Source organism: Gallus gallus, chromosome Z (assembly GCF_016699485.2).
Source record: "Gallus gallus isolate bGalGal1 chromosome Z, bGalGal1.mat.broiler.GRCg7b, whole genome shotgun sequence".
Classification (NCBI taxonomy): Eukaryota; Metazoa; Chordata; class Aves; order Galliformes; family Phasianidae; genus Gallus; species Gallus gallus.
The window spans coordinates 60,220,775-60,236,382 of record NC_052572.1 but is presented as its reverse complement, the minus strand read 5'-3'; the positions used below and the strand labels follow the sequence as shown (position 1 = coordinate 60,236,382).

Genomic DNA, 15,608 nt, shown 5'->3' with positions numbered 1-15,608 from the left:
TGTGAAAAGAAGTAACTTTTGAACCAGCTATTCATTTTTTTTCCTGACTTTTACTATTGTTTTCTCTAGTATTTACATTAATATTATCATTTGTTCTTGTGAGCCTTTTGAAGCTTGTAAGATTTGAAGTTGGGACCTCAGGGCACAATCTGAGAAAAAACTTTTGTTTACATTACTTGTTCAAGTAGAACCTGTACCTTTTGCCTCAGTGCCTGTTCTCATGCCCAAACAGTGTTACAGGGGTACAACTCCCCTATTTCTAAGAAAAAACATCCCATCTAGTTTCAGCCCCACATGCACTTGAACGAACTAAACTGAAGAGGAGGCACTGAGGTTAGACTTGCTTTAACCACCAAAGTAAATGTTTATCAGCAACTGCCTTAGATACAAGCTGCAGCTCAACATGTGCTTTAAACCAAGACATGTGAGTTTCTCTAAAAATGGAAATCATTGCTGTTTTGTTACTACCAGCCAAGCCTTCTCTCCAATCCAGTGCATGGCTAATGAATCAACATGCTCTGATGGCATGAGGGACAACATTGAGGCAATGAAAAGGAACAAGAGGTGATATAAAGTGAGATTTCTTCTCTGCGTTTCAAGACAGGCTTCAGCTGTTACTATATCTACCGAGCTGAGGGAAATTTTATGATAAGTTTAAGCTAGCAGCCACTGATGGGAGCCGGTCCCCAGCCCCCTCTGCCTACACATTTCTTCTTCCTCCCTTGTATCACTAGTTGTTCTCACATGAAACCGCAGATGATCAGGTCAGAGAGTTCTCCTCTCCTTCCTCGCCCCACCCTCTTCCTCTCATCCAGCCACTCCATGCTGTCAGTCTGCTGCTCGCTTACACCAGTCCCAGCTCAACGCAACAGCCCAGCACCAAATAGACTCAAACATATCAGCAGCAAAGATGCCCATAAGTAGTTCTCCTCCACCTTTGTAGTCCACGCTTTATTTCAGCTGAGAATTCCTTGTCTGGGAAAAGAAAAGCTCCTGGGAGAGTGGAGGAAAGGTGCTTTTTGCAGCATATCAGCTGTTTTTATCATTCCTGAACTGAGAAGTGTGGCTCCTGGGGATAGAGGTAGAAGAGAAATGCCTGCTCTGCTGTTCCTTGAATTTTACCTCTAATAAGCAGAAATAGAGACCTTCATTATCTGTCCTTCCCTAAAACTGTCAATCTGCAACCAAACTCAGCCTTAGCTGTGCTAAAATATTAGCTCCTACTCTGAAGGCTGGGTGAGGATCAGCTTTGATTAGCAGAGGAATATGCAGAAATGCCTTTATGCCTCTCTGCGTTTCATCTGTCCTTTCTGCTTATGTAGTTTGGAGCTGTCTGAAGGTTACTTTAATGTATGCTCAGTGCCTGCAGACCTGACGTTTACTCTGGCAGCCAGGATCAGTGAGAAAGAGGGTGCAATCATAGGTCTGTTTTGCTGTCAGCAAAGCTAAAATCTCATTCATGTCGTCCTGCTTCACTCTTGCACTGCAATTGGCTACACTGTGTCGTATTAATAAAAGATGGCTGAAATGGTACAGCTTAAAAACCATCACAGAAACCTCCACTGCACAACTTTCTTCTTTGCCTTGCAGTGGTTTAGTAATGTGCAGTTTGCAGTGCAGCTGCGCAAATAGATGCACTGGCACACTTTACCTGATTGCTAAAGAGACGTGTGGCAGAACTATGCACTTAGCCCTTGGTTCCATAATCATTAATGCTGGACCACATTACAGATTAACCTGGAATATGGACTGGATCAGAGGAAGGCAGACAGCTGTGTCTCTAGCTAATTAGGCACACAACACTGTGCAGTTTTGTATCCAGCTTTTATGCTAATGTTACACAAAACTTGCATCATACAGACACAGAATTTTTTATGTGGTGCAAATAGTCCAAAAGATGGACTTGTTCTGTCACTAAGGCCATAATTACTTATTAATTTGTTATTGCTAATTGCACTAATTAACTTTTAAAATGTTATAATTTTGAACTCAGTCTTTTTTTGCCTCTTACTTCTTTTGTCTCTATCAACAGACGTTTTAATAAGACTCTGATTGTCAGAGAGTTGTATGTTGCAGTCATCTAGGCTAAAGCCCACTATAACATGATGCTCTGGGGAATTCTGTGTTGGTTAGGTCTGGGAGATAAAAACTGAGCCAACTGAATAAAAATAGATGGAATCTCCAAACAGCAGTCTGTCCATCAGCTTTGCTCTAATGCATAAATACCATAAATGCATCACAGCTTTACTGGTCTCTTAGCTTCCATCCATGTTTCCACCACAAATACTCTTTCCCCCCCGCCCCTTCCATGATGCACAGTATTAAACCAAACCATTCTATTTCAAAACTTGGCAAAACCTCTCATAGAGGCTCTAAGCCCCTCCTGTCCTGTCTGATGACCCACGTGTGTAGCAAGTTGTTTTCAGAGGTATTTCTGGGTCAGTGCTGGGAACAGCAGCCTAGCACATGGCACTTTCCAAATATGCATCAGAGAGTATCAGCATGGGATTTTGCCCCATCAGCAATGGCAGTGTATTTTGCTCTAAATAGAGGTGGTAAAATGGTAAATATTAAATAAATATTCAACTTAGAGAATACTTGGAAAAATCTGCTATATGAATTTGAAGAAAAAAAAAAAAGTACACAGAAATGCAGTTATGACAATGAAATGTGCTACAAATCAACTCATATTTTTCAGTTTTGGAACTGGGGTTCCAAAATCAGCACATTTTTAAACTTTGGTGTCATATAGACAGATAGAAACAATATAGAAGTGCTTATGAGACAGAAACGTCCCCCAAGATGTAACGACTACAGTCACTACAAAACAAACCACATCTCACTTAAAATGCTTCAGTGAAAGTAAATGATAACAACTGTAGTTCAGTGCACGTAGGCGTGCGCTGATGGTTTTTCAACCAGCAGATGTCACTGGAGGGATCTTGCTGATTTTGCAAGGCTCTGTTGCTTCTCAATTTCTAGCTAGTCCTGTGATACAAAAAGGAAGGCCTCTTTCTCGGCCTTTTTAAAAATTTATCTATTTGTTTGTTTGTTTATTTATTTTGTGAAAGCAGTTGTTTCAAACCGGGGAAAAGTAGTACTGCCACTACCCAGTTCCAGCATCTCTAAGGGAGTGCATGCGTTTTTGGACGGGATTATGTTTAAATTCTCCTCTAATCTGAGGACAGGCTGAACCTATGAACTCTCTGAAACTCCATCATGTAAACAGTTGTACCCTTCCCTGCCAGTCAGTTGTTTGGTGAGCTGGTATCCTGGTTACACCTCAACTCTCATTCCTAAAAAGGATCAGCTCTTAAATAGTTCGTCTTTGTATCAGCAGCTGAACAGGACTGTTGTAAACCCCGAGTAGTCTGCTCCAGTCTCAGGTTTACAAAATCCCTGATAAGAATGTTCTTAACGACAAAAAAATCCCTCCTTAACTTCCCACAAAGCACGCACACATGAAATTTCAGAATAAGTGTGGTATAATGGCAGATTAGTCTTGTGTCTGATCTTTTTATAGTGACCAAGCACAAGATTCTTCTGGAAACCTCATACTGAATAATTGCAGTGTAACTACCAGTAAGACAAATGTGTTTCTAACCCTGTTCAGTTCAGTGTTCCCTTAAAATCATCAGCATGAATGTTCTTGGACGTATAAAAAGAAAATTTTGTAATACAACTTTAAATGTTTTCAGTCATGTCTTTTTCCATTTTTGAAATGTGTCTTTTTTAGCCAAAGTAAATAATTTTATGTGAGTTCCAATGTTAACAATGCAAAATAAGAATTTTTGTTTCTTCACTTGAAGTATTTGTGTCACAGTTATCACCTTGTCCTTCTGTCACCAAATGGCAAATACAGCAGTCAGATTTATCTTCTCTATTACACTCGTGTTTCCGTTCTAAAGCAAACAGTTTTAGAGAAGATAAGAAAAAAAACAAATAATTTGCTCATGCAATTGTTGTTTTTCCCAGGACTTTGAAACAGCTTTTAGTCATTAGGACTGTAATTTGATGAAAAGGTTAAATATGCATGTAAATTTAAATGAGTAAGTGTGGTTTAATTATCGTCAGTACACTTATTAACAAGATTTGTAATGATTCAGGCCCTAATCTTCTCGTCTTTATTAAGATATCAATCCATCCACATGTCTTTACTGCCATAGTGGTCTGACAGTAGTTGCTGATCTTTAAAGAGCTTGGGTCATACAAACCCAACCTTGAGTCTCCTCTGACAGATGTGATTGAATGCGCTTTCTCCACAAGGCCCAAACACCAGAACAAAATGAGGTGGAAACCCTGGAACGTCAGCTGAGGCAGAAATAAGAAAATCTTTGTACAACACAGACATCTCTAAAGTTGTGTTTTAGTATGAAAATGGAAATCATTGCTTCCCCAGCATACCCTGCTCAGGGCTTGTTCTGCCAAGTGTCATTCCTCTGCAACTCCCTTTAACTGAGTGTAGTTGTAGATCTACTTCTGCCTGAAATGAATAACTTCCCTAGTTATTTGTAAGTGGCATTACTGGAAGACCGTCAGTCTGTCTGGAAATCACCATGCCTGATTGCACTGATGCGCAGCTCTGAGCTATATGGCCCAAAATGGAAAGCCCAGATGATCTGAACACTAACACAACCCAAGTATTTTTTAGGATTCGCTCTACAGCACAAAGACAGAAGGAACTGGAAATGCAATGGAATTTATAGTTCCAAGAGATATTCTGTGAAGTAGTCTGTAAAAATGCTCATTTCATAAAAAGTAGTGCAGGTATCTGTATTTCACGCTACAAGAGTGAGAGAAAAAACAAGGAAGCAGCAAGCTAGCAGAACTCCTGTGACAAAAAGATGGAGAAGGTGGCCTCCGGAGGTCTCTGCCAGACATGCTGTGGAAGTTTCCATTGTCCAAAGGCTAGTATTCTTGCACAGCAGAAGGAAAACACCATACACCAGCTTGTGCCAACTGTGGGTTTAAAAAATATTTATTCAGCATATTTTCTCATGTTGAAATTACAATCCTATTAAAACAGCTGGAATTATAATTTAACAGGGAAATTATATCATTAAAAGTCGATTCGTCATGAAACTATCCTTGGAAATACCAGGCTCTAACAGCCAGTCCATGAACCCAGCCTAAAACAGACCTTGATTTATGCTATTTTGATTTCAAGGCAACTGCTGAATAGCTGTTGTGCCATTTCATTTACTAGGGGAATTAAAGTGACTGACAGTGGAATTATGAGAAGGGTATCTGAGTGGTACAAAATTACCTCAGATAATGTTATAATCTGAGTATTCAGAATTGTTGACCAATACTAGACAGCTTGTCATTGCTGTTGTAGAGTTTCAAAGAACTTCAACAATCAGAATGAAGCAGAGCAGCCCTGTAGAAGGGCACAATGTCACCGTTTCTGTCTCGGGACTCCATCCTCTCTGATTCTTAAGAGTTTTCTGTCTTTTCTGTTTTAGGTGCCGGTCTCAGCGTCAGTGACAACGAATCTTGCCATGGCAGCCAGGATGGGGGCAGCATGGCGAACTCTCAGATTGTTGAGCTTAGAAGAATCCCCATAGCAGACACCCATCTCTAATTCCTCTGCTTGCTCATTTTCCTTTGTTTCCTTTTTTTAAAGATTTCAGTTCCAGCCTACTAACTTCTTTATTTGTACTTCCCTTTGCACGAAAACACTGTATGAAACTCTGTAGTAAAATGCTGTGAGCTGTACTGGGCGCTTAACAAAGGATGTTTGTTTGAGTTTTTGTATTTCAGAAAATAAACTGTAGGTTTTTTACAGTGAGCATCAGTAGATACAGTGTCATTTGGCCTAGATCTGTATCGTGTAGTGAGATCACATATTTCAAGAACTGTAGCTTTTTTAAACTAACCTGTACGTGTAACACTGATTAATAAAAGCAATAGAGTCCATCATTTGATACAACCAAGCCTGTTATTTCTCCTGACTGCTTGTGGAGCTGGAAGGTTACACAGAAACCCCTTCGGACAGGAAGGTGTTTTAACTGAAGAGTTCTCAGTTTCCTACACCGTACTGTTCTGGTTGGCTTTGGAGCACCCAAATCTGTTATCTTTGCAAATAAAGACAGGCTTGACCCACATTCTGTCCTGATAAAATATGTGGTGACCTATAGCAAACAGGGAAGGGGAGGTGAAGAACTAATAGTGAAATGACTAAAAGGCCATTACAGGGTATGTGCACGCTGCTGACTGCATTAGCTTGCTGTTTTCTTAGTGTTGAGTACTCATCTTCTCACAGGTAGAAGTAAGGGAAGAGTTCCAGAGAGTTGAATTTTCTGTCACTTTCACTGGGTAGTCCTGTATCTACTGTGTAGCTACACTACGTGTAGCCCTGCTCTGATGGAAGGCCTCAACTCTTACATTACTCACAGAGTTAGATTAGTAGTTTGAGGTCATAAACTAGCAAGAAAAGTTCCTCCCCTAGAAAAAAAACATACAGAGGAAGTATTTCAGGGCCTGGGGGGAGGCAGGCTGGTCCTGCGGGAATTGTTAACTTCCTGGGTCTGCTCAGATACTCTGGAACAAAAACACACAAAAGCAAGACACCAAGGGAATTTTTCCCTGAACGTTTCTGAGCACGTAGGGAAATACAGTAACTGTGAAGCAAGCTTTGCATACCTACAGCAGGATCGAGCCTGAAGGCTGTCTGTTGGGCAAGCTCTGAGCAGCAGCCTGTCCTTTTAAATGAAAACTTTTCTCATGGAAACTCTTCTATGATTTCTAGTACAGCAGTGCACAAATTTTACTGCTCGTGCTTATGTATGTGAGGCAAACAAAAACAAGTACACAGTTTTCACTGCCACTGCTGTGTGGTGACTGCTCAGACTGCATAGCATACATTCATATCTAGAAACAGAGATAATCTTTAAAATGGAAGGACACGGGTAACTTTCTAGTCAACAAAGCCCTTACATAAGTCCTTTTTAAGTGCACGTTTGAATGTCTGAGGAGTTAGACTATGCCTGTATTTAATGCGCACATGCCATGCTGCATCGAGCCTTAAATTTCTGACTCCCAGTAGGTTTATTGACTGTTTATGCTCAACATGCTGCAGAGTAAACAGAGCCAAATCTCTGCAGCCAGTAAGCTGACCTGAAGTGTGTGAATGACCCTGACTGCAGCATGGGATGGGGCACAGTGGTGTGAGAAGGGGAACCTCAAACACTGGGTGCAGAGCATCTGAATCACAATGGCTGACCTGGTGAAGAGTGAGTCATCTAAGGACATTTCGTAAGTCATTTTTATATGGAACCAGATCATTTCCTATAGCAGCACAATGAACACTGGAATGTACTGCAAGTATCACTGAAATAAGGTGCTCAGTCTGGAGTTAAAACTGTCTTGGGACAGTTTGCAATACGGTGTGATACTGTACTATATAATTTTAATTTCTGCATGGGGAACCTGGCTCTTTAAGGCTTTTTTTAAACTCCATTCTTCCTGAACCAACTGAGATGAGCATTGGCCATAGCTGATAGGTTCTCATCCATCCACTAATCCTTAACAGAAGCTTGGCCCTTCAGAACGATTGCAACACTTGCTCAGTTGCGAGAGCTGGGGCTGTAACAGATGCTTCATTACTTGCAGTACGTGCTACTACATGCTGTGAGAAAGCTTATAAAAGAAGGATGTTTGTTTGATTTTGACTCACCACCATAAATGTTAATACTTTGTGTCACTTCAGCTTGTTGCACAACTGGCCTGGTAAGGGATTTACTGTAAATGCATCAGCATTTTCAGAGTAGATCAGTGGGATTGTGTCCGCTGCCAGCACTTGCTGAATTTTCCATCTCTAGGTGGTGCTCACATGGCTTAAGACTTCAAGATAAACATGAAGTACAGCTCTAGACACTCTTTTTGTATAGATGTTATGCTGTCTGTAGAAAATTTGGTGTTTCAATAGCACAGGTCTCAGCCACGCCATGTGCACTGCGACTCAGGTGTGCTGATGGCCACGCCTGGGCAGCAGCACCTTTATGGACAGCTTGGCTTACACCAGCAGGGCTGACTGCTTCCTGCAATGCTCTGATTTCAGGCGTTATCCAAAATGTGATAGAGAGTACAGAGATTTCTTTGTTTTTGTAAGATGAATGAACTCACAGCTAGATGGTTTTCCATTGAAGAATGACCACAGTTACTAATTCATTACACCCTTTGCTTCATTCCCTTACAAAAATACACAAGGACACTCAATGTCTTTTTTTGTTTTTTTTTTCCATAGGGAAGGAGCTGCTGTTCCTCTGCAAGAAGCCATTTTGAGGGGCGGAAAAAGCTAGTATTTAGTAGCAACATTTCATAGCTCACTGCATGTAGAAGATCCCTTTTCTAATTAGCTGTACCTAAAGCTACCTGTGTGCGTTGGCACGGAGTATGGAGGGCAGATGAGTGAGCGGATGTGTTTCAGGAGTTTATTGTCACTTATGTGCCAACACAAGGAAACTCACTTCCTTAAAAGACATCTGAATAAAATTCAAGTGTGTAAGTGGTAAAAATTACTGAGCTCAACGCACATCCCTGGGGAGTTGTTTTTATAAAAGCTGATGTGGGCAATTCTGGTTTCACTTCCCCTCTTGGATACACAAAATAAGTCAACTCATGACAATAATATGGGCAGAGATCAGAGATTTTTCTTTTTCCTTAGAACCTATAGGAGTACCCTATCATATCCATGTGCTGCTTCTACAAGTGCTCAGTTTGCCAATATCCATCATCTTGTAAAGAACATCACAATGCAAAAGATTGAATTGTATTGGCAGCTTCCCAGCAACAAAGGGTGCCTGTGTTCAACATAAAATTGTGTTATATTGACTGACCATTTAGAGGTTTTACTAGAAAAGTGCTTAACTTCAGGCATACCCTGCCTTTGGATACACTTCCTTAATGCTGTACTGTGGACACTGGGCAACTATTACACATTCTGCTTCCCCAGCACCAGTGCAAACCAGTAAGAAATTAGCATGTGTCCCCAGTTTGCTGGCAGCAGACTTTCCCTCTGAGTTCTTTACACGGGTAGTAGTGTGGTGAAACTGCCACATGTGAGTTTGCATGAATCTGCTCAATTCAATATGCTATTCTGTTAATTTTAAGAGTTCCAAGAAGCATTTCTGTATCCTGTTTCATTGTTCAACATTACCTTGTATGAATTAGGTAGATAGAAATAATTGCAGTATGGTACTCAAGTGTTAATGAATGAAATACTTGGAGCTAATGTTGCACTGAAACTGAGCTGACTCAGTTGTATAAACTGGCCTAAAAAGTAAGAATGTTCTTGTGTGCTTGTTTTTTAACTAAAAGTCAAAGCTGTGTTCCTGATAGCACCTTCACAAATACACAAGGTTTTGAGAAAATTATTAGTAATTCATTTTTTCCTGCTACTTTTAAACATTTTATTCCCTGTACACACAAAGACTGATGGGGCATGTCTTTGGTGCTGCCACTCTGTTTGGTGTCAAGATGAAGGTAAATGCACAGGAGTTGGCTTTGCTCTTCCCAGAGGATTATTTTGCTGGTGCCTGATACTGCAGACTGCCAGGATTTCCCCGGAGATGCAGGAAAGGGAGAGATATTCCAGAGATTATCAGCACTAAGCTTGAATGTATAGAATTATAGAATTATTTGAGTTGGAAGGGACCCTTAAAGGCCACTTGGTCCAACTCCCCTGCATCAAACAGGGACACCTACAGCTCAAGCAGGTGACCAGAGCTCCGTCCAGCCTGACCTTGAGTGTCTCCAGGGATGGAGGATTCACCACCTCAGTGGACAACCTGTGCCAGTGCCTCACCACCCTCATCATAAAAAACTTCTTCCTTCCCCCTGTCCTGTCGCAACAGACCCTGCTAAAGAGTCCATCCTTTCTTGTATAGATTTAGCTGCCCTCACTCCACTCCCTGGCTAAAACATATAGCTTGGAGAAGGCCCCAGGAATGTCTTACATCAAAGGCTGTTGTCAAAAGTGCAGAGAAATGTTTTTACTGAAGCTGTCAGGATTTTCCCCAGCTCAGCAGTTAGTCTCCTAGTGTAGCACTCCTGTGCTGCAGCTCAGCAGGTCTGAACACACAGTGATTTTATCCAGAGACACCCTAACCTCCCACATCTGGCACCTCCAGCACAGCTCTGCTCTTCACACAGAGCAAAGAGCAGCATCTGTCTACCCCAGCTTTTGAGGGATACACGTGAAGCACAGGTATAAATCAGCATGCACACAGAGACAGAAAATAATTAAGGAATACAGGAATGTAATGAATATAAACAAATCCAGTTTCCATCTGAAAGCTAAAACATTATGATCCAGATTATGAACTGGTTTTCCCTGGAAATGTCTGGCCTCCTACTTGGCAATTCCTGAGCTGAGGCTAAGCGCATGATTTCCCTATTTCCTCACTGGGATGAGTGCTGAGCTTAAGGCACGGGATACACCAGTACTTGCCAGCAGGGATGTGTGAAGATGTCTGAAACCTCTCTTTATTTCCAGCCCACAGTGGTGCACACGAGTGTGAGAGAGACCAACCACAGCACTGTGGCTCAGACCCACGTGTATCTGGCTCTGCACAGTGGGGAAGCACATACAAGGATTTTCCCATATCACAAAGACCGGGCAGATTTCTACACCATATGCACACAGCACCATATTTCTTCTTGCCTTGGGAGAACAGCACGTCCTGGAGATAGAAGGACAAGAGGAAAAGAATGAACAAACAGTGACCTGGCTCGAAATCCCTCTTGCATCAGTGCTGCAGAGTCCTGATAAAGGGAGACAGAGAGGGGGCTGCAGCACGCCTGTGCTCCTTCCTGTCAGGAGATAATGTGGGTGCCACCTCCAGCTGCTGCTGGCGAATTTCTGAGAGGGTGTGGGATGGAGCAGGCCATGCTGGTGCCAGGACAGTTTAACACTTTAAAAATACAGAGTCACGGGAATGTTTCCTGGCACTGCTTACCTTCTGTACAGACTTTATTTCTGAGTGCGGCCCTCAGTTCTGGAAGGCCCATCTTTTGCAGCTCATCAGCATTGTCACCAAAGTTGCCCCTTAAATGCTCTGTTTTACAACATGGAATTTGCTAGCTGCTGGTAAGTGTTGCATGGAGTTGTGAACAGCAGACATGTGCTCACATCACCAGTGGGTTCAAGAGGCAATGAGAAGCACAGGAGTGTGGGGACACATGGCACAGTGCCAGCAAGAAGTGACCTTCTCTGCCACACAGCTGGAGGACAGGAGGTCGGCCTGACTTCAACCCCCCCAGCAGGGCTTCTTTGTGGGGGTGCTGGGCCCCTGGCAGGCAGCAGCCCCTCACTGGGGCAGGCAGCAGTGACAGCTGAGGGCTGTTTCAGGTCATCAACTGGCAATATGTGGGGTCTTCTTGCGACTGAGACAGGGATTTATTGCAGCAGAGAGCAACACCTAAAACAGCAGAGGAAGGAGCAGGAGATTTGCTTGTCCAAGCTGGAGGTTCTGGCAGCTCAGGTGCTCTGGGCCCACAGCTGCCTGGAGCTGGCTTCCTGGGGTTGGGAGATGCAGGAGCTGTGCACTGCCCTGCTGCCTCTGACTGCGCCCACATCATGTCTGCTCCTCATGCCACAGATGTCTACATGCACCTCCCTGCAGGAATCTAAAAATACAGCATCAGCTGAGTTTCTCCTGCTGAAGGAATGACCTTTCTCCCCCATCCCATTTGCTCAGCTTTTCAGTCTTTGCTACAGGCTGGCCAGGGAGACTCTCTATTCACTTATTCCTTCTGATAGCTTCTGCCTCAGTAAAAATTCTTCCTGTGTTCCCTCTTCCTCAGCCAGGCCTCCTTAAAAACATGATGCCAAATATGAATAGTCTCTTTTTCCATCTTCTAAGAAAGAAGTAGTTTTCTTTTTAATCTTTTTTTTTCTTTTTTTTTTTTTTTTTTTTTTTTTTGTTCTGCAGTTATTACATTTTTTTTTTTACCTTTTTCTGGATAAGGCCCTAAGAAGTCAGTTCCTGCCCCAGACAAGGCCACATGAGGATGCCCCTACTGTTAAGCACATCCTTACCTTTGGTTATTCTACTCTGTTCTCATCATTAACCTAGTCTCAAGGAGTAAGAGGTAAGTTTGTGGTGCTGCAGAGGGCCTGAAGCTGTACTCCCATTTGTGAGCTATGCTCTGATTAGCAGGATACTTTATTTAATATGAGGTGTCTACAGCTTCTGCCACCCACTAAAAGGAGCAGTGTGTTTGTGCAGGTCTTTGAGATGGTGAGAGTAAGCACTCCTGTCCAGAAAAAAATATACAGGGGTAGAGATAAGGAGAAACTTCCCAGGGCTTCCTTGCCTTTTTCTTTTCCACCACTCGGCTGCTTCCCAGTGTTTCCATGTAGGTAGTTCTCTCTGGCTGCTCTGATACAGATGTCTCCTGCCAGCACTGTGTGCCAGAGCAGGGCACCTGAGACAAGCATGCCAGTTCGCCACAGAGAACCCTACAGCTTTCAGGTTCTTGCATCTTTAGAGCCAGATTTAGGAAGAATCAGGTTATTTTGCAGGCTGTTCAGAGTCCAGAGTGCATCAACCCCTTAAATTCGGTGCCAAAAGATGTCTTGCACAGAGAGGTGGAGTACAGGTTAGGCTGATGCCTGACCTACAGGCATGCTCCTCTGCCATGGCATGCTCTGCTGTGGTGCAGAGGACTAGCAGGGCAAATGCCTGTTGGGGAACGTATTGATATGCAAATGGCATGGCTCGTTGCAAACGCTGGGAGATTAATGTTAAAGATAGTCTTCAGAGCATGAAAAAGAATCCTCCATAGCCTGAGGAGATGGACAGCTAAATCCTCAGAGCCAGTGTACACAGTTATGCCATCTGGCCCCAGGGACACAGACCTTGTTTTTGAAAGCAGTGTGCTCTGGAGGAGAAAGTAAATGGAAAAACAATATTGTCTTGATTTTGTAACCCAGAAAAGGAGCCTTGAACATTCATGAAAACATTCTTTTATTGCAAAGGAAACAGAAGTTGAGCTTTTTCTCCTTCTCATAAAACTGTGCCTAACATGATTTTAAAAAATACCTTAGCTTTCTGAAACTGTGAATTAGCAAAGAAACAAGGTGTGTATTTCTATTCATGTCTTCTCTGGTTGTAGTAAAATACTCTGAGAAATATTTTTTTCTATTACTCCTTTTGTTTTGTTTTGTTTTGTTTTGTTTTGTTTTGTTTTGTTTTGTTTTCAGAAGTACTAGCCAAACAGAGGGAATGTTTGACATATCATATGAAGCCAGTTAACATCTATATTGCAAAACATAAATGTATTGCCTGTAGACCACAAGTCTTCAGAATTCATTAGTTCTGACTAACTGAACTACTTGTTACTTCTTTCAACCTGGTATCTAACTCTAGAAGGAAAATTGTTGTGTTGAAACTAACTAAAGACCTTCCAATTTTGTCTTATATAAGTTTTATATTGTGTTTATATTATAAGTTTTATATAGAGTGGCGGTAACACATTTTTTGCTCAAAATTAGATGCACTATTTCTAGCTTTTCTGGGAGATTAGAGAAGAAAGGAATACTTCGTTCCTTGTAATGGAGAGAGATAACTTCTCTAATTGGAGTAGTTCAGTATTTTGTGAATTCATATTGAATTTCAATAAATAACCTGTTAATCATTTTTGGGGAGGGTTTGAAAATAAGAAATTTGCATTACTACATTTTTGTAGACAGAACAACACAGAGATAAGGAAAAGAAGTGGGACATTTAACCTCACTAAGTATGAAGAAGACAGAAAATGTCTTCCTGGTATAATCTACACAAGGCCAAGACTGAAAACAAAGCTGAGATCAGCAACAGAGGGTATCATTATCTTAGTCTGGTTATTAACAACTGCAGGACTTAGCCTTCAGTGATCATTTTCATCTGTGCTGGCAGTGTGAGGCTGACAGTGACTACTCTGCTGCTCCTCAAGGTCAGACGCTGATCCCACCATTCTCACACAGTTCTCAACATCAAATTGCACCAACTGGAAATTATACATTATGTTTACAGGTTTTAAAATCAAGTCTTGACTGAATTCTGTTATGAATATGAATGCAACTTCTGGTTTGCAGATGGAGAAACTGGATTTCCAAACCTCCCACAAAAGCCTGAAATTCAGCTTTTGTTAATGCAGCCCAAGGCTTGAGTGAGTGCAACCTCACCAGAGGCAGCTGAATGTTGTGACTGACACATTTGTTTTGGAAAAAACTTTGCCTGATCATGGCAGCATGCTTACATTGGAGTTTTTCAGCTGTCCTCTATGATCCTGTGTGTTGGCGTACACTTGGTCTCCATCCTGGCTCCACTGTTGTGAGTGGAGGTGAGAAGCATCACCTGGACAGGCCACATGGGTGCCCATGGAGAACTAGGCCCACTCACCATGTCTTGGCTTTCCCCTGCAGAAAGAAGTGTGGCAGGCCACAGTGTGTCTAGCGCTCACAACCCCACCTAAAGTCTTAAGGGCCATTTTTTCCACAACACCAAGAATGAACTTATGCTAGACCAGAGGTGTGTTGATGGTGAACCACAGTGAGAATATTGCCCACACTATTTGAGAGCCGATCTCACATTGTTATTCAAGCCAAACTGAGTGGTGATGGCTGCAGATAAACACTGAGCCTCTGCTATGAGTGCATTTCCTCCTTTCTGTAGGCTGGATCAGCCTTAGTTCTGCAGCAGGAATAGTTGGTTGGACAGGCCACCATCTTGGGAGCACCTTCTAATGCTGAGGACACTGAGCACAACCTACAGAGACTGATGGCTGAGGCTGAAGAAGACGTGCATGGCCCTCCACCCCCACCAGTCCCACATACCTTTGTTACATGAAGGATATAAATGAAAGGTGCACGACAGTATCAGAAGCAGAGCATGGTATAAAACTTGGCAATTCACATAGCTCCACAAGAAACAGGACAGTCAAGACATTGCCTGAAGCCACTGCTCTTATTTCTTATGAGGACTTTAGTGACATTAAATGCACTATCTGCACTCTAGTTGCATCAGATGTGCCTGCAGCAGGAGTGCCCCTCTGGGAGGCATTCACATAAAAGCAGAGACAAAACTAATTCTGCTTCTGTCACTTCCTCTGCCCACAGTCTTGCTTTCTGTAGCCACAGTGACAGCCCTGGGCAGTGCCCAGGGTACATCTCGGGTCTTCTGTCTTCCCTAATCCCTGGGGACATTTCTCTTATGTCTAGGATCAGATGGTAGGGATGAACTACTGTCAGAGGAATGTTGCTGGCATCCAGATAGCAGGCCTAGATGAGACAGAGATAAAACACTGCCAGTATGTCCATGCTTTCAATATCTTGAGGGCAAAATTCCTGAAGGAGAATGGGTTGTACCTGAGCAAGCCCACCTTCAGTTTGGGTAGTGTCATGGACAATGTACATTGTAGCCATGTTTTGGAAGAGAAAAGGTTTGTTGTCTGGACCTGCAGGGCATGGTAATGACTAGCACTATGAGGAAACAGATTTGGAAACTGGTCTGGTACAAGGTGATAGAGAGAGGAGGCAGGAGGCTTCAAGACTGGTTTTTGTGGGTCAGTGTCAATCACTGGAACTCATCTCACTGGATAGTCCAGCCTGCAGCCCTGCA

The 15,608-nt window shown here is 42.5% G+C and overlaps 1 protein-coding gene across 3 annotated transcripts in view; it reads left to right on the top strand.

The window, feature by feature from the left end:
* Window positions 1-5,932, top strand: part of ADGRV1 (adhesion G protein-coupled receptor V1) — a 260,638-nt gene extending 254,706 nt beyond the window's left edge. For all 3 annotated transcript variants that reach the window (XM_040655976.2, XM_015280551.4, XM_040655978.2), the window contains one exon: window positions 5,466-5,932. In XM_040655976.2, the coding sequence (XP_040511910.1) occupies window positions 5,466-5,584 (119 nt within the window). In that variant the 3' untranslated portion in view covers window positions 5,585-5,932. The remainder of the gene's footprint in view (window positions 1-5,465) is intronic.
* Window positions 5,933-15,608: the final 9,676 nt, after the last annotated feature.